This window comes from Leucoraja erinacea, chromosome 13, assembly GCF_028641065.1.
Source record: "Leucoraja erinacea ecotype New England chromosome 13, Leri_hhj_1, whole genome shotgun sequence".
In the NCBI taxonomy this organism is placed as follows: domain Eukaryota; kingdom Metazoa; phylum Chordata; class Chondrichthyes; order Rajiformes; family Rajidae; genus Leucoraja; species Leucoraja erinaceus.
The window spans coordinates 52,088,599-52,111,622 of record NC_073389.1 but is presented as its reverse complement, the minus strand read 5'-3'; the positions used below and the strand labels follow the sequence as shown (position 1 = coordinate 52,111,622).

Here is a 23,024-nt window from a genome sequence, read left to right as displayed (position 1 = left end):
ATCGCTCTTTGTCAGAGACCTCCCCCACCTCGACCTTACCGCCGTGGGTGGCCCTACCAGGAGCACAGCTCCAGACGGCATCGCTCTCAGGATCTCAGGGCCACACGAGCTTCTCCACCACGACACGGTGACAATCCACGGAGAAGAATTGAGAACCAGAGGGCATAGGTTTAAGGTGAGGAGGGTAAATATTTGATAAAAACCGTTTCCACTCAAAGGTTGGTGGGTGTATGGAACGAGCTGCCAGAAGAGGTCGTTGAGGCAGGGACTATTGCAATATTTAAGAAACATTTAGACAGGGTCATGGATAGGACAGGTTTAGCGGGATATGGGCCGAACGCAGGCAGGTGGGACGTATAGATGGGGCATGTTGGTCGTTGTGGGCAAGTTGGGCTGAAGGACCTGTTTCCACACTATATGGTTCCATGAGTCTATGACACCCACCTATGGGTGAAATAGGTCAGACCTCTAAGCAGATGATAAGCAGTTTTGTGTGAGCTAGCACTGTACAAGATGTGAATTGTTGATTCCGATAAGACAGGGGACAGTAAAACCTGTGTCTCTGTGAAGTCTAGTGCAAAGGTGGCTCGGTGGCGCAGCGGTAGAGCTGCTGCCTCACAGCGCCAGAGACCCGGGTTCGATCCCGACTACGGGTGCTGTCTGTACGGAGTTTGCACGTTCTCCCCATAACGCTGTGTGGGTTTTCTCCGAGATCTTTGGTTTCCTTCCCCCCGCCCGTACAGGTTTGCAGGTTAAGTGGCTTGGTATAAATGTAAATTGTCCCTAGTATGTGTGTGGGACAGTGGTAGCGTGTGGGGATCGCTGGCAGGCACGGACCCGGTGGGCCGAAGGGCCTGTTTCCGCCCTGTATCTCTAAAACTAAAACTAAACTAAACCATCGACTGAACTCGGAAAATCATTGAGAATTCAATCATCCTACAGGTTTCTAACCTTAAGCCAGTGGCTGCAATAATCTGACACTTTTGCCGATATCCGCTTCTCTTTTTGGATCAACACAAATTCCGAACTTTGTCTCTTTTTTTTCCCCTGTGAACCAGCATCTGCAGTTCCTTGATTCTCCACCTATCACTCGACAGGCTTTGTGCCACCCAGCTTTCTTTCCTCCTGCCCCTCCCCCCTCCCCACCATCCACCACTATCAGTCAGAAGAAGGGTCTCAGCCAGACCCGCTGAGTGACCCCAGCACTTGGTGTCTTCGTGACTTATTCTGGTCATGGGCTCTGTTGGAATCTGGTCATTGACTGCCCCCTGGTGGCGCAGCAGTAGAGCTGCTGCCTTACTGCACCAGAGACCCGGGTTCGATCCCGACCACGGGCGCTGTCTGTACGGAGCCCGTCCGTTCTCCCCGTGACCTGCTTGGGTTTTTTCCGGGATCTCCGGTTTCCTCCCACACCCCAAAGACGTGCAGGTTTGTAGGTAAATTGGCTGTGGTAAAATCGTAACATTGTAAATTGTCCCTGTTGTGTGTAGATTAGTATTAATGTGTGGGGATCGCTGGTTGGCGCGGACTCGATGGGCCGAAGGGCCTGTTTCCAGTGCTGTACCTCTAAACTAAACTAAACTAAATTGCAAGCTTTAAACAAAGGATATCTGGGAATTATAGGCTGGTATACAAACAAATCATTCAAAAATATGAATAATAAGTGCAGAGCGATGAATTACATTCTGGGGTTTGGATACAAGTTTAGATTATGTTACAATGGTCCATGGTGTTGGTGAGGCCACATATGGAGTGTTAGATGGCTCTGCATGGAAACAGGCCATTCAGCCCAACTTGCCCATGCTGACCAAGGTGCCCAATCTACCTGCCCGCATTTGGCCCATGCTATCCCTGTGAAGGAAGGGACTGCGTACGCCGGTTTACACCGAAGATAGACACATAATGGTGGAGTAACTCAGCGGGTCAGGCAGCGTCTCAGGAGAAAAGGAAGAGGTGACGTTTCGGGTCTGAAGAAGTCGCCTCGACCCAAAACGTCACCTGTTCCGTAACTCAAGCGATGCTGCCTGTCCCAGCTGAGTTACCCCAGCATTTGGTGTCCCTCGAAACCATGACTGAATGGCGGAGTAGACTCGATGGGCCGAATGGCCTATTTCTGCTCCTATGACTTTTGAACTTAGTAAAATTCTTAAATCTAAAGAACATTTTGGTTCAGAAGCAGACGTGGGAGTAAACAGCCACTCATCCCTATAGCATATGGCCCCATTTCTAACTTAGCTAGCTTCTGCCCTAACACCTGAAAGTCTCCGTTTCAGTTCAGTATTGTCACATGTACCGAGGTACAATGAAAAGCTTTCGTTGCGTGCTAACCAGTCAGCGGAAAGACAATACACGATTACAATCGAACCGTTTACAGTGTGCAGATACATGATAAGGGAATAACGTTTAGTGCAAGGTAAAGCCAGCAAAGTCCGATCAATGATAGTCCGAGGGTCACCATTGAGGTAGATAGCAGTTCAGCACTGCTCTCTGGTTGTGGTGGGATGGTTCAGTTGCCTGATAACAGCTGGGAAGAAACTGTCACTAAATCTGGAGGTGTGCGTTTTCACACTTCTGTACCTTTTGCCCGAGATGAGGGGGAAAGAAGATACACAAGTGTGAAAACACACACCTGCACATTCAGGATGGACACAAAATGCTGAAGAAACTCAGCAGGACAGGCACCATCTCTGTATAGAATGAATGGGTAACATTCACCCATTCATCCATTCCTTCCCTCCAGAGATGCTGCCTGTCCCGCTGAGTTACTCCAGCATCTTGTGCCTTTCTTTGGTTTAAACTAGCATCTACAGTTCCTTCCTCCAACCTCCAGATTCGGGGACAGATTCTCCCCAGCTGTTATCAGGCAAAAACTGTAATTCTTTCTTGAAAGGCATCCGAGCAATTTTTAAGATCAGCAGTGGTTTATCAGCGCTGTTCCTATTATCCTGTATCCTTACACTGTGGACAGCTTGATTGTAATCATGTATAATCTTTCCGCTAACTGGATAGCACATAGAAACATAGAAACATAGAAACTAGGTGCAGGAGGAGGCCATTCTGCCCCTCGAGCCAGCTCCGCCATTCATTGTAATCATGGCTGATCGTCCCCATTCAATAACCCGTGCCTGCCTTCTCCCCCTATCCCTTGACTCCACTAGCCCCTAGAGCTCTATCTAACTCTCATTTAAATTCATCCAGTGACTTGGCCTCCACTGCCCTCTGTGGCAGAGGATTCCACAAATTCACAACTCTCTGGGTGGAAAAGTTTTTCCTCGTCTCAGTTTTAAATGGCTTCCTCTTTATTCTGGTTTGTACCAAAGATAGACACAAAATGCTGGAGTAACTCAGCGGGACAGGCAGCATCTCTGGAGAGAAGGAATAGGGTGATTTCACGAAAGGTCACTGGAGCGTAGATCCGCACCCACGTGACCGAAAATCTCAAGTGGAGTACATGCTATACATCCGGTACATGTTAGTGAATGGGAAAACACGCACTTTCCCACCCGTTAAAAACATCGAAAACGGCCAGTTTTTGAGCTGCAATTTACTGTGCCAGTCGGGGTGACCGTGAGGCACAGCTACCTAGATTTACAGTCCAAAAAAAGATAGAAACTAAGGTAAATTAAAGAGGGAGCTGAAGGTGCCAATCCAGCAGAAGTGAACAGCGGACATTTGCCGTGGAGATTTAAAGGTCCAAAATTTCGGGAATTATCGCGTTTGCTCGCTGAATTTCATCAAAAGTAAGGCATTATTGACTTTTTTATCTTTATTCATTTGTTATATGAGAAGTTTTAAAAGGGAAAAATCCCTCAGTAAAATTGCAAAATCGCCCATGGTTCTCAGGTGGGTTTTAACATGCAAAATGAAAACGCTTCTGAAGCTACATTTAAATAATGGTAAACTATCAATGCATTTTGAAATAAATTTGACTCAGATGCAAGCTAAGGAATGGGATAATTGTCAGCTGTCAGTTGAACAAAATTAGGACATTTTATTATTTTCCAAAATATATTTCTCAAATGTACCGGATGTATAGCATGTACTCCACTTGAGATTTTCGGTCACGTGGGTGTGGATCTACGCTCCAGTGACCTTTCGTTAAAGCACCCTATAGGTGACGTTTCGGGTCGAGACCCTTGGTCAGACTGAGAGTCGGGGGGGGGGGGGGGGGGGGGGGGGGGGGGGCGGGGGGTCGGGAAACTAGAGGCATGAAAAGGTACAGAGAGGTCTGAAGAAGGGTTTCGGCCCGAAACGTTGCCTATTTCCATCGCTCCATAGATGCTGCTGCACCCGCTGAGTTTCTCCAGCATTTTTATGTACCTACAGAGAACAAATGAATGGTAAGGTATGAAAAGAACAAACCGAAGCCAGCGGCAATGATCAAGGAGAGGTGGAGCCCATAGGAGTTTATCATTAAACTCGGTGACGTGCAGGTTCAATGAAGAACTTGTTTGCAGCAGCAACTCAGGCTTCATCTTCTTATCGAGTCCACACACAAGGTTACGAGTTGTTCAGCCAGAGCTAAATCACACTTCTCTGTGGCATCTGTGTACAATGGTGTCTGTCTTGTTGCTTCTTGTTGCTGGTGGTGGATAGATTGGTGGAAACAGGGCCGCGACGTGAACGCTCTTGCCTTGACCCCCCCCCCCGCCCCGTCTCAAGCTGTTTACTTCATGTAAACTCTGAGGTGGGAGGTTGCAACCTTCACGTTCCTTCCCTCCAGAGATGCTGCCTGTCCCGCTGAGTTACTCCAGCATCTTGTGCCTTTCTTTGGTTTAAACCAGCATCTGCAGTTCCTTCCTCCAACCTCCAGATTCGGGGACAGATTCTTCCCAGCTGTTATCAGGCAAAAAACTGTTTGTCTTTCTCGAAAGGCATCCGAGCAATTTTTAAGATCAGCAGTGGTTTATCAGCGCTGTTCTCTGAGGTGGGTGATTGCAACCTTCACGTGGTCCACCCTGTTTCAATCAAATAGAACAGGGGTTTAAGAAGAAAAAAATGCTTTTTTTTTCTTTTTCCTTTCTTCTTCTCCCCTCCCCCCCCCCCCCCCCCCCCCCCTCTCCCCCCTCCACCCTACATCAGTCTGAAGAAGGGCTCTGGCCTGAAACGTTGCCTATTTCCTTCGCTCTATAGATGCTGCTGCACCCGCTGAGTTTCTCCAGCATTTTGGTCTACCATCAAATAGAACAAGGTTGACCCACGCCGTACGCAAGAAGAAGAAGATATAAACTGAGGGAACGTGGGAAAACATTGCTTGGAAGGAACTGTAGGTGCTGGTATAAATCGAACATAGACATGCTGGAGTAACTCAGCGGGGCAGGCAGCATCTCTGGAGAGAAGGCATGGTGACCTGAAATGACACCCATTCATTCCTTCTCTCCAGACACGCTGCCTACCTGTCCCGCTGAGTTGATCCAGCATTTTGTGTCTACCTTGGAAAAAATTATACATGCCCAATGACATCAAATAAACTGCAGGGCTCCAAAATGCAGTCATTGCAATCTTGTGAAAAATGCAGATAGGGGATGAATCACCTCCAGGATTCATGCTTCCAGTAAATTAGATAATATCACTGTACAGTGCGAACTTTGGCTTTCAAGCGACAGATGAAAGTAGGTTGTCTGATCTAACCTGTTTGCTCACAGGGGGACCATGAAAGCGGCTGAATTGCTGCCTATTGACCCCCAGCTGTTCACTGGCACATCACAACAAGTTGGTTCAGAAATTGACACTGCGGTGAGGAGCAATGGACGGTGAAGAGTCGCCATCTGCTGTCCGTGCGGTGCGTTGCAGCCCGCGTTGACTGACTGTGCTGTTCAGAATTTCACAAGGCTGATTCAGATACAAGGGCACATTCTAACTTGGGGGGAAACTTTAACTGGAGATAATTTCGCGCGAGTATATTTAGCTTTGTTAATATTTTCAAAATGCCACCGCAGATCCACTATAATATAGTGGGCCCTTTGATATCCTGCCTTAAAATGGAAAAAACAACTTTTGAGTGCAAGAGGCCCTGGAACCTCTCTAATCCTAAAGCTGAACAAACTATGATTTGTTTCACCACCATCTGATGTTAAGTACTGAGAAATTGCAGGAGCGTGCACTGTCGCCTGACAAAAGTGGGTAAATTTGGGGACGGGAGTTCAGGTCAAATTTGCCTGTTTCAAACTGAAGTGAGATGGAATAAGGGTCGCCTCAATGGTTGTCATCCATGGTGTACAGATACAGGATAAAAAAGGAATAACTTCAAGATAAAGCCAGTAAAGTCTGATCAAAGATAGTCCAAGGGTCTCCAGTGAGGTAGATAGTAATTCAGGGCAGTTCTCTAATTTAGTGGTAGGATGGTTCAGTTCAGTTCAAAGGGTCAAAGGAAAGACACATTCAGATCCAAAATTAACTGAAGGACCCTTTATCTTGAAACACAAATTGCTTTTTTTTTAAAGTATATATTTAAAAAATATTTTATATCTTGAATTGCCTTCAAAAAATTAATTATTAATATTTAATTTTCGTATATTAAGTATTAATATATATTTTAAAATTTGTTCTAAAAGACATTGAATCGAACCAGGATAAGTCTGGTTTGTGTAGGAAGGAACTGCAGGTGCTGGTTTACATCGAAGTGTGACACCAAATGCTGGAGTAACTCAGCGGGTCAGACAGCATCTCTGAAGAGAAGGGATGGTTTGGTATCCCTGTATATATTTAAACCGAGCGTCAATAATAACATTCTTAACTAAACGCTCCTTGAACAAACATATATATATATATTTGTTTAAGGAGCGTTTAGTTAAGAATGTTATATATTGTATATATATGTATTGTTTTAAATTACTAACTTTCAGTCAGATTGTTGCAATTTTGGTTTTGGGGGCAGTTTTACCCAACAAGGGGCCTTCAGTTAATACAACACAAGCATTTAGGGTCGAGTTCTTGTGTGGAAGTACTTTTGTTTTAGATTCGGGAGGTTTTTTCTTAAGGTGGAAAGGGAACCGGTTTTAACAGCGAACGAGGATAAGACTTTGACAGCCTCGTTTAAAGTTTATGAACTCTTCAAATGTATGATAACTGCTTCAGAAATCCTTTCGTTGAAGGATTGACTTTGTGAGAGTTTACAGAGAGCCCGGGGCGCTCCCAACTCTCAACGTTTCAAGCATGAAGAAGAGATTTTGTTTTGTTTTTTCGCAAGCTGCAGAGTCCGCCTTAAAAGAAGGGTCGGTGAAGTTTTCAATCTGAGGAGCACCATTTTTTTCAATCGTTTAATGGCGATTACAGGCGGGGGGAAAGCGAGAGTGAAACATCTTGAATCAGGATGGTTTAGCTAACCTTTGAGATCAGCGTTTATGTCTGTTTTATTTGGAGCTTGTTTTTGCATCTGTTCAAAGAAAGTTGTGTAATTTGCACAAAAGAGAGGGTGTTCTTCCTCCTTCCTCCCCTCCCCTCCCTTTCCCCTTCTCCCTGCAACTTTCAGCCAGGAATTGGCCTATGCAAAGATACACGGGGCAATAATGCGGCGTTGCAGCTGTAGCGTGGGTTACACAAGAGAGAGGGGGGGGGGGGTGATCATGGGATGAAGGGAAGGGGGGTCTGGGGGGAGGAAGGGGGAGAGGGAGGTGGGGAGACAGTAGGGGAGGGGGAGAGAGAGAGAGAGTAGGGGGGGGAGAGAGAGGAAGGGAGAGATGAGGAGAGAGGGGAGAGAAAGAGAGGGAGAGGGGGAGAGAAAGAGAGAGGGAGAGATGAGAGGGGGAGAGATAGAGAATAGAGAGAGGGGGAGAGATAGGGAGAGGGGGGAGAGAGGGAGGGAGGGAGAGAGGGGGGAGAGAGGTGGAGGGGGGGAGAGGAAGAAAGAGGGAGAGGGAGGGAGGGGGAGAGAGAGGGGGGAGGGGGAGGGAGAGAGAGGGGGGGAGTAGGGGAGAGATGAGGGGAGAGATATAGGAGAGGGGGGAGAGGGACAGAGAGAGAGAGGAGGGGGAGGTAGAGAAGATGGGAAAGGGGAAGAGTTGTGGAGGGACGACGAGAGGGGGGAGAGAGAGAGAGAGAGAGAGCGAGCAAGGTTTAAAGGGTTAATGTTAACTTTCCAATGCCCTCGGGGGGGGGGGGGTGTTGGGCGACCAGCCAGTTTAGGGAGGGGACTTAAAAAAATCCCTGTGCAGCGGCGCTGTTTTCCGCCCGGGCTTGGGCTAGGGTGGGGGCCGGGAGGGGCGGGGGTTTGAGGGGAGGGGGGGGCTGCCGTGAGCTGCGGGCAGGCTGCTGCATATAAGGGGGCGCCGGGAGAGCGGGGAACGCCACTAACCAAGGAGCAGGTCAAATCCAACATCGCTGAGAGGGGGAAAAAAAAAAGAAAAACCTCTTCGACCTTCTCTTACTTAAAAAAGAAAAGCAAGAAATCGGAATCTCTAATCTGAGCAGCGGGCTGCAAGGAACAAGAGTGCCATTTAGATTTAGATTTGGAAGACCTACATTTGCAATCCAAACTCCAGGAGAATTTGCATTAAGAATATTTCTGCATTGGGGAAAGGGGGAAAGGGGGAGAGGAGGTTTTTTTTGTTGCATTCGAAGAGCCGGCATTCGAAGGGAGTTTCTATTGATTTTTTATTATTTTTTTTTTTGCTGGGCAGTTGGATTTAGTTTGGAGATGTTTAGCGTTGGTTTGCTGCAGATTCTGGCTGTTCTCGGACCAGCGGCGGCTGGGTGGACGGGGCCACTGGAAGAGGAGCTGGTCTACCCGAGGAAGTTGAGGCCGGAGCCGGGCAGCAGTAATGAGGAGGTCTCCTACACGCTCCATGCCTTCGGCGAGGATTTCACCCTGAGCTTGGCTGCCGACTCGGGCTTCTTGGCTCCGGCTCTCACCCTGCAGACGCTGGGCAAGAAGGGGGGAGACGAGACGGACGAAGAGGAGGGAGAGGGCGGACACCTCGACCACCACCACCACCGTGACCTGGCTCGTTGCTTCTACACGGGCACCGTCAACTCTGTCCCCGGCTCCCTGGCGGCGCTCAGCATCTGCCGGGGGCTCCTCGGGGCGTTTGTCGTCGGCGGGCAAGAATTTCACATCCAGCCCAGCACCAACCAGACCCAGTCGGGACCGCTCGGTCCGCACCTGGTCCGGAGACGTGGCCGGGGACCAAGCGCCGGCTCCAAGTGCGGGGTGAGAACCTTCTGCCGTTCAAGCGCTCACCCTCTTTCCCTCTCTGCGCACCCCCTCTTTCTCTCTCTATAGAGAGCGCACCCCCCTTTCTCTCTCTATAGCGCACCCCCCTTTCTCTCTCTATAGCGCACCCTCTTTCCCTCTCTATATAGAGCGCACCCCCCTCTTTCTCTCTCTAGAGCGCACCCCCTCTTTCTCTCTATATGGAGCGCACCCCTTTATCTCTATATGGAGCGCACCCCTTTCTCTCCATAGAGCGTACCCCCTCTTTCTCTCTATATAGAGCGCACCCCCTCTTTCCCTCTCTATAGCGCACCCCCCTTTCTCTCTCTATAGAGAGCCCACCCCCCTTTCTCTCTCTATAGCGCACCCCCCTTTCTCTCTCTATAGCGCACCCCCCTTTCTCTCTCTATAGCGCACCCCCTCTTTCTCTCTCTAGAGCGCACCCCCTCTTTCTCTCTCTAGAACGCACCCTTTCTCTCTAGAGCGCACCCCCTCTTTCTCTCTATAACCCCCCCCCCCCCCCTCTTATCTCCAGTCTGAAGGGTCTCGACCCGAAACTCCCCCCATTCCCTTCTCTCCAGAGATGCTGCAACAAGTTGGGGAGAGGTGAGTTTCTAATTGTCCCTGCGGTGTTTGTTGTTGTCCTAGGTCGGGGACGGAGACGGAGACGGGCAGAGCGAGGGGACCGAGCAGCCGGCGGGGTCGGAGAGAGACGGGGTCCCGGCCCGGGGTCCCACCCCGCCCCGCAGGGCCAAGAGATTCGTCTCGTCTCCCCGCTACGTGGAGACGCTGCTGGTGGCCGACCGCTCCATGGCCGACTTCCACGGCAGCGGCCTCCAGCACTACCTGCTCACCCTGATGTCCGTGGCCGCCCGGCTGTACCAGCACGCCAGCATCAAGAACTCCATCAACCTGGCGGTGGTCAAAGTGCTGGTGGTCTACGAGCAGGAACTGGGCCCCGCCGTCTCGCCCAACGCCGCACTCACGCTGAGGAACTTCTGCAATTGGCAAAAGCAACATAACGTGGCCAGCGACCGCAGCCCCGAACACTACGACACTGCCATCCTCTTCACCAGAACCGTAAGTCATTAGTTAACATAGAAAACATAGAAAATAAGGTGCAGGAGGAGGCCATTCAGCCCTTCGAGACAGCACAGCCATCCATTGTGATCACGGCTGATCGTCCCCTATCAATAACCCGCCCCATATCCCTTGATTCCACTAGCCCCGAGAGCTCTATCTAACTCTCTCTTAAACCCATCCAGTGACTTGGCCTCCACTGCCCTCTGTGGCAGGGAATTCCATAAATTCACAACTCTCTGGTTGAAAAAGGTTTTTCTCACCTCAGTCTTAAATGACATTCTAAGACAACAGTGATGGGGAGAGAATTCAGCCCATTCGGCCCATCAAGTCTACCCTGTCATCCCATCATGGCTGATCTATCTGTCCCCTCCTAACCCCATTCCCCCTGCCTCCTCCCCATAACCCCCGACTCCAAGAATCTTAGCGATCTCGGCTTTCAATATATCCACTGACTTGGCCTCCACAGCCTTCTGTGACAAAGAATTCCTCAGATTCACCTGTGGATGGGAAATGGACAGTCCACGTTTCGGGATGAGAAGATCCTTCTTCACCTTTACTGTCCCTTCCCCTCCTCACCAGGTGGATTCTCTTTTTCTCACAGAGAGAGTTGTGAGTCTGTGGAATTCTCTGCCTCAGAGGGTGGTGGAGGCCGGTTCTCTGTATACTTTCAAGAGAGAGCTAGATAGGGCTCTTAAAGATAGTGGAGTCGGGGGATATGGGGAGAAGGCAGGAACGGGGTACTGATTGGGGATGATCAGCCATGATCACATTGAATGGCGGTGCTGGCTCGAAGGGCCGAATGGCCTACTCGTGCACCTATTGTCTAATAGAGTGGACTCGATGGGCCGAATGGCCTAATTCTGCTCCTACCAGAGGACGTAGGTGAGGGAGGGGGGGGGGAGATTTAATGGGAATCTGAGGGGTAACCTTTTTACACAAAGGGTGGTTTGTGGGTGTATGGAACGAGCTGCTGGAGGAGGTAGTTGAGACGGGGACTATCGCAATGTATAAGAAACATTTGGACAGGTGCATGTATAGGACAGGTTTATGAGCCAAGCGCAGGCAGGTGGGACTAGTGTAGATGGGGCATGTTGGTCAGTGTGGCCTGGATGGGCTGAAGGGCCTGTTTCCACACTGCACTGCTTCCACTCTGTCTTGTGGTCTCCCCTGAGTTCCTCCAGCACTTTGTGTTTTTCTCACGATTGCTTTGTGGATTTCTTCCCCTCTGTTATCAGAACTTCTGAACAGTCCTTCCATGAGCTTGGGTACTGTCCAATTCACCTCCACCCCATTGCTTGAGTTGTGTTTATTGTCACTTGTACCGAGGTACAGTGAAAAACTCCTGTCCCGTGCTAACCAGTCAGCAGAAGGACAATACATGATTACAATCGAGCCATTTCCCAGCGTACAGATACATGACAAAGGGCGCAGGGTGAATAACGTTTAGTGCAAGCTAAACTCCAGTAAAATCCGATCAAAGATAATCGGGAGGGTCACCAATGAGGTAGATAGTAGCTCAGCACTGCTCTCTGGTTGTGGTAGGATGGTTCAGTTGCCTGATAACAGCTGGGTAGAAACTGTCCCTGAATCTGGAGGTCTGCGTTTTCACACTTCGATATCTCCTGCCCGATGGGAGAGGGGAGGTGGGATTGTCTATGGTACTGAAGTCCCTATTGAGAACTATACTCTTTACTCTGTATCTTCCCCTCTGCTCTACCTGTTGTACTGGAGTTTGACTTGATTGCATTTTTTGCTTGGCATTATCTGGTCTGTCAGTGCAACATGCAAAACAAAGCTTTTCACTGTACCTCGACACAAGTGTCAGTACTAAACCTAAGACTCCAGTATCTAGTGTATCCATTAGTATGCGTGCCCTGGAGAGATGTTTACAAAGCATCTTTTGAGAGTCGTATGGGTTTTTTTTTTTTTTTTTTCTCCTCCCCTTCTGGTAAAGACAGTTGGCAGCATTTCTAGCGTTGATTCAGTTTTTTTTCTTGCTGTCTTACTAAATGCCGCTGCTGTTTTTCTCCTGCTTAGGATCTGTGTGGAGCCAAGACCTGTGATACGTTGGGGATGGCGGACGTGGGGACTATCTGTGACCCCAGTAGAAGTTGTTCGGTCATCGAGGACGACGGTCTACAAGCTGCCTTCACCGCTGCCCACGAGTTAGGTAAGTGTTCCCACCCCACCGCCTTCCTTGTTCCCTGCGCCCCAACTTCCGTCACAGCCAGTTCAGTTCAGCTCGGTTAAGTTTAAAGATACACCATGCAATATGATGGCAGGTAAAAAGGCTGGAGAAACTCAGCGGGTGAGACAGCGTCTATGGGATAGGCGACGTTTCGGGTCGAGACCCTTCCACAGACTGAGGAGCGATTGGATGAGCGTTTGACGGCACTGGGCCTGTCCTCGCTGGAGTTTAGAAGGATGAGGGGGTGACCTCATTGAAACTTACCAACCAGTGAAAGGCCTGGACAGAGTGGGTGTGGAAAGGATGTTTCCACTAGTGGGAGAGTCTAGGACTAGAGGTCACAGCCTCAGGATTAAAGAACGTTCCTTTAGGAAGTAGATGAGGAGGAATTTCTTTAGAAAGAGGGTGGTGACTCTGTGGAACTCTTTGCCACAGAAGGCTGTGGAGGCCAAGTCAATGGATATTTTTAAAGCAGAGATAGATGGGTTCTTGATTAGCACGGGTGTTGGGGGCTATGGGGCAAAGGCAGGAGAATGGGGTTAAAGAGGGATAGTTAGATCGACCATGAATGTGCGGTGTTTAGTGTAGTTCAGAGATACAGCGCGGAAACAAGCCCTTGGGTCGACTGAGTCCACGCCAACCCGCGATCCGCGCGCTATCCTACACTCACGGGGGACAATTTACAATTTTACCAAGCCAATTAACCTACAAAAGTGTACGTGTTTAGAGTGTGGGAGGAAACCGGAGCAAAACCCACACGAGTCACAGGGAGCATGTACAAACTCCATACGGTCGGGATCGAACGCGGGTCACTGGCGCTGTAAGGCAGCGATTCTACCGTGCCGTGTTGTACTGAGCCGTGTCAAAACTTTTTGGCAATGGATACATCTTGTGGTTGATCCACGAGCAGAAATCTGTGGCATTCGGAGACCCTGTTGAGCTAATCTCTGACGTTGAGGCAGGTGCACGGGCGATGCGTGTGGCATGGTTTGGCGTTGGTCCACCAGGCAGATGGAGTGACTCTCCCGACTTTTTCTCCCACCGTTCAGGTCACGTGTTCAACATGCCTCACGATGACGCGAGGCAGTGCCTTCACACCATTGGCCAGACCAAGAATTCCCACATGATGGCATCCACTCTCTCCAACTTGGACCGCAACCAGCCCTGGTCCGCCTGCAGTGCGTACATGATCACTTCCTTCCTCGACAACGGGCATGGTAAGACCTGCTCTCAATAACGCTCGCTCAACAGCCATTTTGTTTTCATTGGCGACCGATCTAAATAAATGTACAGCAACTATTACTGAGAAAATCATTAATAAATAAGAAGATTGTGAAAGCGACAGGCATATTAACGTGTCCAAATGCATGTATAATAAATCCAAATAATTGTTTTAATTTATTATTTAAATTTTATTATTTAAATCTAAATTGAGTTTTAAAAAATTGCTTAAATTGATTTTTTTTTTAAATATTCTGCAATTTTTTTTAAAATGCAAATTATTTTCTGAAATTCTTTCTTAATTTATAACAAACTCTATCTTTGTTAATTTTTTTTCCTTGAGTTATTTTGCTCTTTTATTCTTAATTGCTACTACTTTCCAAATTTTATTCCGAGCACAACTTTTTAAAGGATGTTCAACAAATTTTGTTTTTCTCAAAAATTTAATTTTTTTAAATGTAAATTACTTTAATTTATTCATAGAAACATAGAAAATAGGTGCAGGAGGAGGCCATTCGGCCCTTCGAGCCAGCACCGCCATTCATTGTGATCATGGCAGATCGTCCCCAATCAATAACCCGTGCCTGCCTTCTCCCCATATCCCTTGACTCCACTAGCCCCTGGGGCTCTATCTATCTCTCTCTTAAATCCATCCAGGGACTTGGCCTCCACTGCCCTCTGTGGCAAGGAATTCCACAAATTCGCAACTCTCTGGGTGACAATATAGACAATAGACAATTCCTTTATTAAGTTTAGCTTCATTTACTTTTTTTCTTGATTGAGGTTACTCCATAGATTAATTAATTACATTTAATTTATAAAAAACTTTATTTTCTTCTTGATTTAATTCATCTTTTATTCTTAATTTGGTTTCCTAATTTTATTTAGATTCTTGGCCTAATCGGTTTACTACTAATTTAGCAGCTTTTCAATATTTTATGTTGAGCACAAAAGGTTTTGCAGGATGTGTCGGGAGGAACTGCAGATGCTGCATTAGACACAAAATGCTGGAGTAACTCAGCGGGTCAGGCGGGATCACTGGAGACCAAGGATGGGTGATGTTTCAGGTCGTAACCCTTCTGCAGTCTGGAGAAGGGTTCCGACCCGAAACATCACCTATTCTTAGTCTCCAGAGATGCTGCCTGACCTGCTACGGTAAATTTGGTGAATTTTATTTTTTTTTCGGCGACTGCCGGCATCATTGACGGACGTATCAGGTCCCCGAAACATTTGCGGCATGATGACGTACGGTGTTTTTTCAAGTGTCGCAGCATTTTTTCCTGTCAGCGCTGGATTTTGAAATGTTCAAAAGCTTTCAGCGACACTGATATGACGCCTGCAGTCACTGAAAAAAATCGGCAAGTGAGACCGGCCCTTGGCTCCAGCGTTGTGTGTTTATCCCTTATCATGCAGCAAAAGCTTTTCACTGTACCTCGGTACACGTGACAATAAGCTAAACTGAAATGTATAATTATATACACACACACACATTTCAGTTTAGTTTATTGTATTATATTTATGTGTGTGTGTGTATGTGAATATATATTAAATTGTGTGTGTGTGTGTATATATAATATGTGTGTGTAATTTCGGCACGGACTTGTAGGGCCGAGATGGCCTGTTTCCGTGCTGTGATTGTTATATGGTTATATGGTGTGTGACTGTGTATATACACACACATATTATAATAAATATATACTATTAACTTTTTTTTCTCATTGATTATATTGTTTACAGTGTACTATGTTTACATTCTGTTGCGCTGCTGCAAGTAAGAATTTCATTGTTCTATCTGGGACCTGTGACAATACAGCAGTCTTGACACAAGTGCTTGGCGCGTGTGTTGCTGTGGTTTCCACGACGTGCTCATGTTTGTCCCTCTTGTTCTCAGGCGAGTGTTTGTTGGACAAGCCGCAGAAGCCCATCGCGCTTCCCCGCGAGCTGCCGGGAACCGTGTACAACGCCGATCGGCAATGCCAGTTCACCTTCGGAGAAGACTCCCGCCTCTGCCCCGACGCTGGCAACACCTGCTCGCTGCTCTGGTGCACCGGCACGTCCGGCGGCATGCTCATCTGCCAGACCAAGCACTTCCCCTGGGCCGACGGCACCAGGTGCAGGGAAGGGAGATGGTGCATGGAGGGCAAATGTGTCAACCAGTCCAGCATCAAGGACTACAGTGTAAGTACCTCCCTGCCTTGGGTCGAATTCAGAGGGCAGAGCCTCAAAATTAAAAATAGCGGGGTCAGGGGATATGGGGAGGGACGGGGTACCTATTGGGGATGATCAGCCATGATCACATTGAATGGCGGTGCTGGCTCAAAGGGCCGAATGACCTATTCCTGCACCTATTGTCCATTGTCTATGAGGAGGAAAACTCTGGGCAATAGGCTCTGTGCATTTACCTTATCATAAGATCAAGGAGTAGAATTAGGCCATTCGGCCCATCGAGTCCACTACTATATTCAATCATGGCTGATCTCTGCCTCCTAATCCCGTTTTCCTGCCTTCAACCCATAGCCCTTGACTATTCCACTCAGGATTTTATACACTTCTGGGAGATCACCTCTCATCCTCATGCACTCTAAGGAATAAAGACCCTAGCTTGCTCGACCTCTCCCTGTAGCTCCCTCGAGTCCTGGCAACATCCTGGTGAATCATCTCTGCGCCTTTCCCATTTGGGAACGTAGTTGGGTGACTATTGGCTGGAGAGAGCTGTTCTCCAGGATTTGTTCCTATCTGCTTGTAGTCCGAATAGTGAAAGGTCTGGATAGAGTGGATGTGGGGAGGATGTTTCCACTAGTGGGGAAGTCTAGGACCAGAGGGCACAGCCTCAGAATTAAAGGACCTTCCTTTGGAAAGGAGATGAGGAGGAATTTCTTTAGTCGGAGGGTGGTGAATCTGTGGAATTCTTTGCTGTGGAGGCCAAGTCAGTGGATATTTTTAAGGCGGAGATTGGCAGATTCTTGATTAGTACGGGTATCCGGGGTCATGGGGGAGAAGACAGGAATATGGGGTTGAGAGGGAAAGATAGATCAGCCACGATTGAATGGCGGAGTAGACTTGACGGGGGGGGGGGGGGGGGGGCAATGACCTAATTCTGCTCCTCTGACTTCTGAACATTAGTCCTAACACCGTACGGTAACAGGCCATTCGGCCCACTTGCCCATGCCGACCAAATGACCTATTCCTGCTCCGGTCGCCTCCGAGGGTATTTATTGATCAGTTTGTTTATTTGTTGTACAGACTCCGGTGCACGGCGGCTGGGGAATGTGGGGATCGTGGGGAGACTGTTCCCGGACCTGCGGGGGAGGAGTACAGTATTCCTTCCGGCACTGCGACAATCCGGTGCCGAGGAACGGCGGGAAGTATTGCGAGGGGAAGAGGGTGCAGTACCGATCCTGCAACACCATGGACTGCCCGTACAAGAACGGTAAGGCCCAGGCATATCCACTCACCGCACGCAGTCTCACATGCTTGCCTCGCCAATGAGCAGTGTCATCTAGTCTAATCTACTTCAGTTTAGTTTGAGTTTCATTTCATTTCATTTGACAATAGACAATAGGTGCAGGAGTAGGCCATTCGGCCCTTTGAGCCAGCACTGCCATTCAATGTGATCATGGCTGATCATCCACAATCAGTGCCCCGTTCCTGCCTTCTCCCCATATCCCCTTATTTTTAAGAGATCTATATAGCTCTCTTGAAAGTATCCAGAGAACCGGTGTCCACCGGCCTCTGAGGCAGAGAACAGACTCGCAACTCTGTGTGGAAAAGTTCCTCGTCTACGTTCTAAATGGCTTACCCCTCATTCTTATTAATTTTAGTTTAGTTTAGATTGGGTTTAGTTCAGAGATACAGTGTGGAAACGGGGCCTTCGGCCCATCGAGTCCATGCCGACCAACAATCACCCACATGCCAGTTCTATCCCACACACTAGGAACAATTTACAGAAGCCAATTAACCTAGAAAACTGCATGTCTGAAGTGTGGGAGAAAAACACGAATTAAACCCACGTGGAGAACGTGCAAACTCCGCACAGACAGCACCCGTAGTCAGGATCGTACCCAGGTCCCTGGCGCTGTGAGGCAGCAACTCTACCACTGCACTGGTGTAGGCGGACATTTTGGTAGGCTGGGATGAGTGCCGCACAGTGTTAAATTGCTTTCACCGGATCACCTTGACGGTTGTGGTCTAAAACTCGCTTGTTCTCTATCGATACACAGGCATCACCTACCGAGAGGAACAGTGTGAGGCTCACAACGACTTCTCAAAGTCCACTGCCTTCGGGGGAATGCCTGCGGTGGAATGGATCCCAAAATATGCCGGAGTTTCTCCCAGGGACCGCTGCAAACTCATTTGCCGGGCAAAAGGAACGGGATACTACTTTGTGCTTCAACCCAAGGTGCGTACATTCCTGCTGGAAAACCAACCCGTTTGGACAATAGACAATAGGTGCAGGAGTAGGCCATTCGGCCCTTCGAGCCTGCACCGCCATTCAATGTGATCATGGCTGATCATCCACAATCAGTACCCTGTTCCTGCCTTCCCCCCCATATCCCCTGACTCCGCTATCTTTAAGAGCCATATCTAGCTCTCTCTTGAAAGCATCCAGAGAACGGGCCTCCACCGCCCTCTGAGGCAGAGAATTCCACAGATTCACAACTCTGGGTGAAAAGGTTTTTCCTCATCTCCGTTCTAAATGGCTTACTCCGTATTCTTAAACTGTGGCCCCTGGTTCTGGACTTCCCCCAACACCGGGAACATGTTTCCTGCCTCTAGCGTGTCCAAACCCTTAATAATCTTGTATGTTTCAATAAGATCCCCTGTCATCCTAAATTCCAGCGTGTACAAGCCCAGCCGCTCCATTCTCTCGGCGTATGGCAGTCCCGCCGTCCCAGGAATTAACCTCGTGAACCTATGCTGCACTCCCTCAAGAGGCACTTAGCGGGTCGGGCAGCATCTCTGGAGAACGTGGATGTTTCAGGTTGGGTCCAGATTCACCTAGGACTGACTCACTACAATCGGTTTGAAACGGGGTCCCGTCCCAACCCGAAACGTCACCCATTCCTTCTCTCCAGAGTTGCTGCCCGACCCACTGAGTTACTCCAGCACATTGTGTCTATCTATGGTGCAAAGCAGCCTCTGCAGTTTCCTTGTTTCCTTGATCACCCCTCAGCCTCTTGCGCTACAAGGAATAAAGTGCTGTTGTGTGGGAAGGAACTGCAGATGCTGGTTTAAGAGAAATTAACGTTCACACAGCTGGGGTGGGTTGGAAGCTGCCCATAAGCGAAATGTACACTGCTGTTCCTTAAATTTGCGTTGGGCCTTGCTCTTGACAGTGGAGGAGGCCCAGGTTAGAAGGGACAGTGGTGGAATGGGGAGGGGGGTGTTAATGTGTTTGACACACTGTGACTATCGAGGTAGCAGCATCCAGAGTTGTGAAGGCGTTCGTTTGTTTGTTCCGCAGGTTGCCGACGGCACTCCCTGTAGCCCGGACTCCACCTCCGTCTGCGTGCAGGGGCAGTGCGTCAAGGCCGGCTGCGACCGAGTCATCGGCTCCAGCAAGAAGTTCGACAAGTGCGGCATTTGCAAGGGCAAGGGTCTGACTTGCAAGAAGATCACTGGCTCACTCGACCGTTCAAAGTAAGAGCTCCTTCCCCGCGTTGCTAAACACTGTTGAATATCAGAAACCTAGACAATAGGTGCAGGTGTAGGCCATTCAGCCCTTCGAGCCAGCACTGCCATACAATGGACAATAGGTGCAGGTATAGGCCATTCGGCCCTTTGAGCCAGCACTACCATTCATTAGACAATAGGTGCAGGAGTAGGTCATTCGGCCCTTCGAGCCTAGCACCTCCATTCAATGTGATCATGGCTGATCATCCCCAATCAGTACCCCGTTCCTGCCTTCTCCCCATATCCTCTGATATGATATATTTAAGTCCTATCTAGCTCCCTCTTGAAAGCATCCAGAGAACCGGCCTCCACCACCCTCTGAGGCAGAGAATTCCACAGACTCACCACTCTCTGTGAGAAAAAGTGTTTCCTCGTCTCCGTTCTAAATGGCTTGCTCCTTATTCTTAAACTGGGGCCCCAGATTTTTGGACTCTCCCAACATCAGGAACATGTTTCCTGCCTCTAGCGTGTCCAAACCCTTAATAATCTTGTATGTTTCAATAAGATATCCCTCTCATCCTTCTACAAGCCCAGCCGCTCCATTCTCTCAGCGTATGACAGTCCCGCCATCCCGGGGTTTAACCTTGTGAACCTACGCTGCACTCCCTCAATAGCAAGAATGTCCTTCCTCAAATAGGGGACCAAAAAGTGTTTCATTGTCTCCGTTCTTTGACTAAGTTGACCCTTTTATTTCTGTCTACAGGCCGGGATACCAAGAGGTTGTTACTATCCCCGCCGGAGCGACCAATATTGACATCAAGCAACGTAGTCTTCGAGGTGCAAGGCACGACGGGAGCTACCTGGCGTTGAAGAGACTCGACGGCACGTACCTCCTGAATGGAGACTACACCCTCTCGACCCTGGAGCAGGACATTTCCTACCAGGGCACCAACCTGCGCTACACGGGCTCCTTGGTGTCGCTGGAGAGGATCCGCAGCTTTGGTGCGCTGCAGGAGCCGCTGGTGGTGGAGGTGCTCTCGGTGGGAGACTCCATGCGCCCCAGGGTCAAGTTCTCCTTCTTCGTCAAGAAGAGCTTGCAGCAGCTGCCCACCGCCCCCAACGGCAGGAGGCCCTCGTTCAACGCCATCCGCGAGACGGTGATGGCCGAGTGGGTGATCGGCGAGTGGGGCGAGTGCTCCAAGAGCTGCGGGCTGGGGCTCCAGCGCCGCGCGGTGGAGTGCGCCGACCGGCACGGCGCCCCCGCGGCGGACTGCGAGCGCGAGCTGAAGCCCGACGACCTGCGGCTGTGCGCCGACGTGCCCTGCCCGCGCTGGCTGCTGGGCGAGTGGTCGCCCTGCTCCAAGACCTGCGGGAAGGGCTTCAGGAAACGCTCGCTGAGGTGCGTCACCCGCGCCGGCCAAACGCTACCGCACGACAGCTGCGGCACGGCAAAAAAACCCAAGCACTTGATCGGCCTGTGTACCTTACGGGCTTGTGCTTAGAGACTCCCAAATGCAAAGACTATACCCACCTGAGTTCACGTTCAACGTAAATGCACTGATGAGGGTCTCCTAATCCATTGTCATGTCATAAGGAATAGGAGTAGAATTAGGCCATTCGGCCCATCAAGTCTACTCCGCCATTCAATGATGGCCGATCTATCTCTCCCTCCTAACCCCATTCTCCTGCCTTCTCCCCATAACCCCCGACACCCGTACTAATCAAGAATCTATCTATCTCTGCCTTAAACATGTAACATGAACATGACTCCCATCCAACCCATATTTCACTTTGACAATGAATGTTTGATTTAGTTGTAATAGACCATTGGGTAGATAATGGTCTTGTGAGGGGGACAATCGGAGGGGGGGGGGGGGGGGGGGGAATTGGGGAATTGAGAAACTCGATGCTAGCATTGTGTGTGTCTCTCTTGTCAAGTAGTCTTGTCAGTATTCGTATATATTTCGCTGTTGACAGTGAATTCGGAAGTTAGTAAGCTACGCTAAAGTACGTAATTCTCTCATTCATAAGATTCATTCGCAAGAGTTCCAAGATGGTTTCCTCTGGTGAAAGTCACTCTCCGTGAAGAGAACTGTCTTGGAAACAGTCTCGCAAGCGACCTTGCGTTTTTATATTTATTTTTTCAGAATATCTTGTTCGTGTGGGTGTTATTGTGGGGGGGGGTAGATGCTTTTTCACCGCGCTGACTCAAGCCCCCTACAGAATAATATCGAACATTGTCTTGGTACTAAGTAGTTCAAGTGAGGGTCAATTAATTGGTCGGCCACCAGTTGGAAACTAACGAGTCCCCGATTAGCAAGTGTACACAAATAGTCCATGGAGCCCGCATGCAAGAGGCGCCATGTTTCATGGAGGTGCCCCGTTCAAAAGTCCACGCTCCAGAGACCCCGGTTTGATCCTGCCCTCGGGTGCTGTCTGTGTAGAGTTTGCGCGTTCTCCCCTGCGACCACATGGGTTTCCTCCAGCTCTCCAAAGACTTGCGGGTCCACAGTTTAATTGCCCGACCCCAGTTCCCTCTCCTCTTCACCGTCTGCAGCAGGGCTCCCTATGTGTCTCGTGCTCTGGGCTGAGGTTATACAGGAGGTGGGACCCCCCCCCCTCCCCTCTCTGCTGCCAGCGAGGTTGTCCTACAAAGTGGGAGGGAAACATACCGCCCCAGGACAGGACAAGAAGTCCACGTGAATCAGATGCCGCAATAACCACTCTACAAAACGCTGGTGTAACTCAGCAGGACAGGCAACATCTCTGGAGAGAAGGAATGGGTGACGTTTCGAGTCTGGGGCCCTTCCTCGGCCTCGACCCGAAACGTCACCCATTCCTTCTACCCAGAGATGCTGCCGGTGCCACCGAGATACTCCAGCATTTTGTGTCTTATCGTCGGTGTAAACCAACACCTGCAATTCCCCTCCCCTCACACCAATCGCCCCTCTGCGGATCTTGAGGGTCGGCTGCAAGTGAGATGTGATGGGAAGGGGGGGGGGGGGGGGGATCTCAACCTAGCCGGAGGGTATCGTCCCATCAGCACCCGAACCCCCGACTCCGAGCTGGGTCCTCATCATTCTCCTGACTCATAGCCAACCCCGGACTCCACCTACCTCAGAAGTGAAGGGTGAGATTTACACAACAAAACATCTTAAACTGTGCTATATACACCAGCTGCTATCTCCACAACGCTCCAATCCGCAGAGTTACATGAAGAATATATAAACTATTAAACCAAGACCAACAAGGTATACTTTATAAGAGTATTTAACTTCCTTCTGTGAAGGATTTACCCTATTTTGTACAGATTTCAAAACCTTATTTATTTTTGTAAAAGCTTGTATAATATAATCTTTTAAGTTTTTTTAAAAGAAGAAACAAAGAACATTTAACAAGAATAGACTATTTATACAGTATATTGTGTTACTAGGAGATAATAAAAAATGATTGAAATAACTGGGTCTAATTTGTGTGTTGTGTGCAAGAGTTGATAGAATCATAGAGTCCTACAGCATGGAAACAGGCCACTCGGCCCAACCCTCTGTGTATTCAAGAGGTGTGTTCAAGGGAGAGTTAGATATAGCCCTTGGGGCTAACGGAGTCAAGGGGTATGGGGAGAAGGCAGGAACGGGGTACTGATTGGGGATGATCAGCCATGATCGCATTGGACGGCAGTTCTGTCTCGAAGGGCCGAATGGCCTACTCCTGCACCTATTGTCTATGTTTCTAACTCGTCCATGCCGACCAACATGGCCCAATTAAGCT

At 49.2% G+C, this 23,024-nt stretch overlaps 1 protein-coding gene across 1 annotated transcript; it reads left to right on the top strand.

Annotated features, from left to right (window-relative positions):
• Positions 1-8,273: 8,273 nt before the first annotated feature.
• adamts1 (ADAM metallopeptidase with thrombospondin type 1 motif, 1) lies at positions 8,274-21,122 on the top strand. The gene is made up of 9 exons (XM_055645238.1): positions 8,274-9,148; positions 9,800-10,231; positions 12,272-12,404; positions 13,472-13,639; positions 15,535-15,821; positions 16,887-17,073; positions 17,864-18,042; positions 19,108-19,283; positions 20,020-21,122. The coding sequence occupies exons 1-9, from the start codon at positions 8,636-8,638 to the stop codon at positions 20,756-20,758; spliced, it is 2,814 nt and encodes a 937-aa protein (XP_055501213.1). The 5' UTR covers positions 8,274-8,635; the 3' UTR covers positions 20,759-21,122.
• Positions 21,123-23,024: the final 1,902 nt, after the last annotated feature.

Excerpts from the sequence above, each read along its gene's own strand:
- adamts1 (XM_055645238.1), top strand. The coding sequence starts at position 8,636 with ATGTTTAGCGTTGGTTTGCTGCAGATTCTGGCTGTTCTCGGACCAGCG. Across the intron at positions 18,043-19,107 it reads ACTTTGTGCTTCAACCCAAG|GTTGCCGACGGCACTCCCTG; the intron begins GTGCGTACATTC and ends TTTGTTCCGCAG. Across the intron at positions 19,284-20,019 it reads GGCTCACTCGACCGTTCAAA|GCCGGGATACCAAGAGGTTG; the intron begins GTAAGAGCTCCT and ends TTCTGTCTACAG.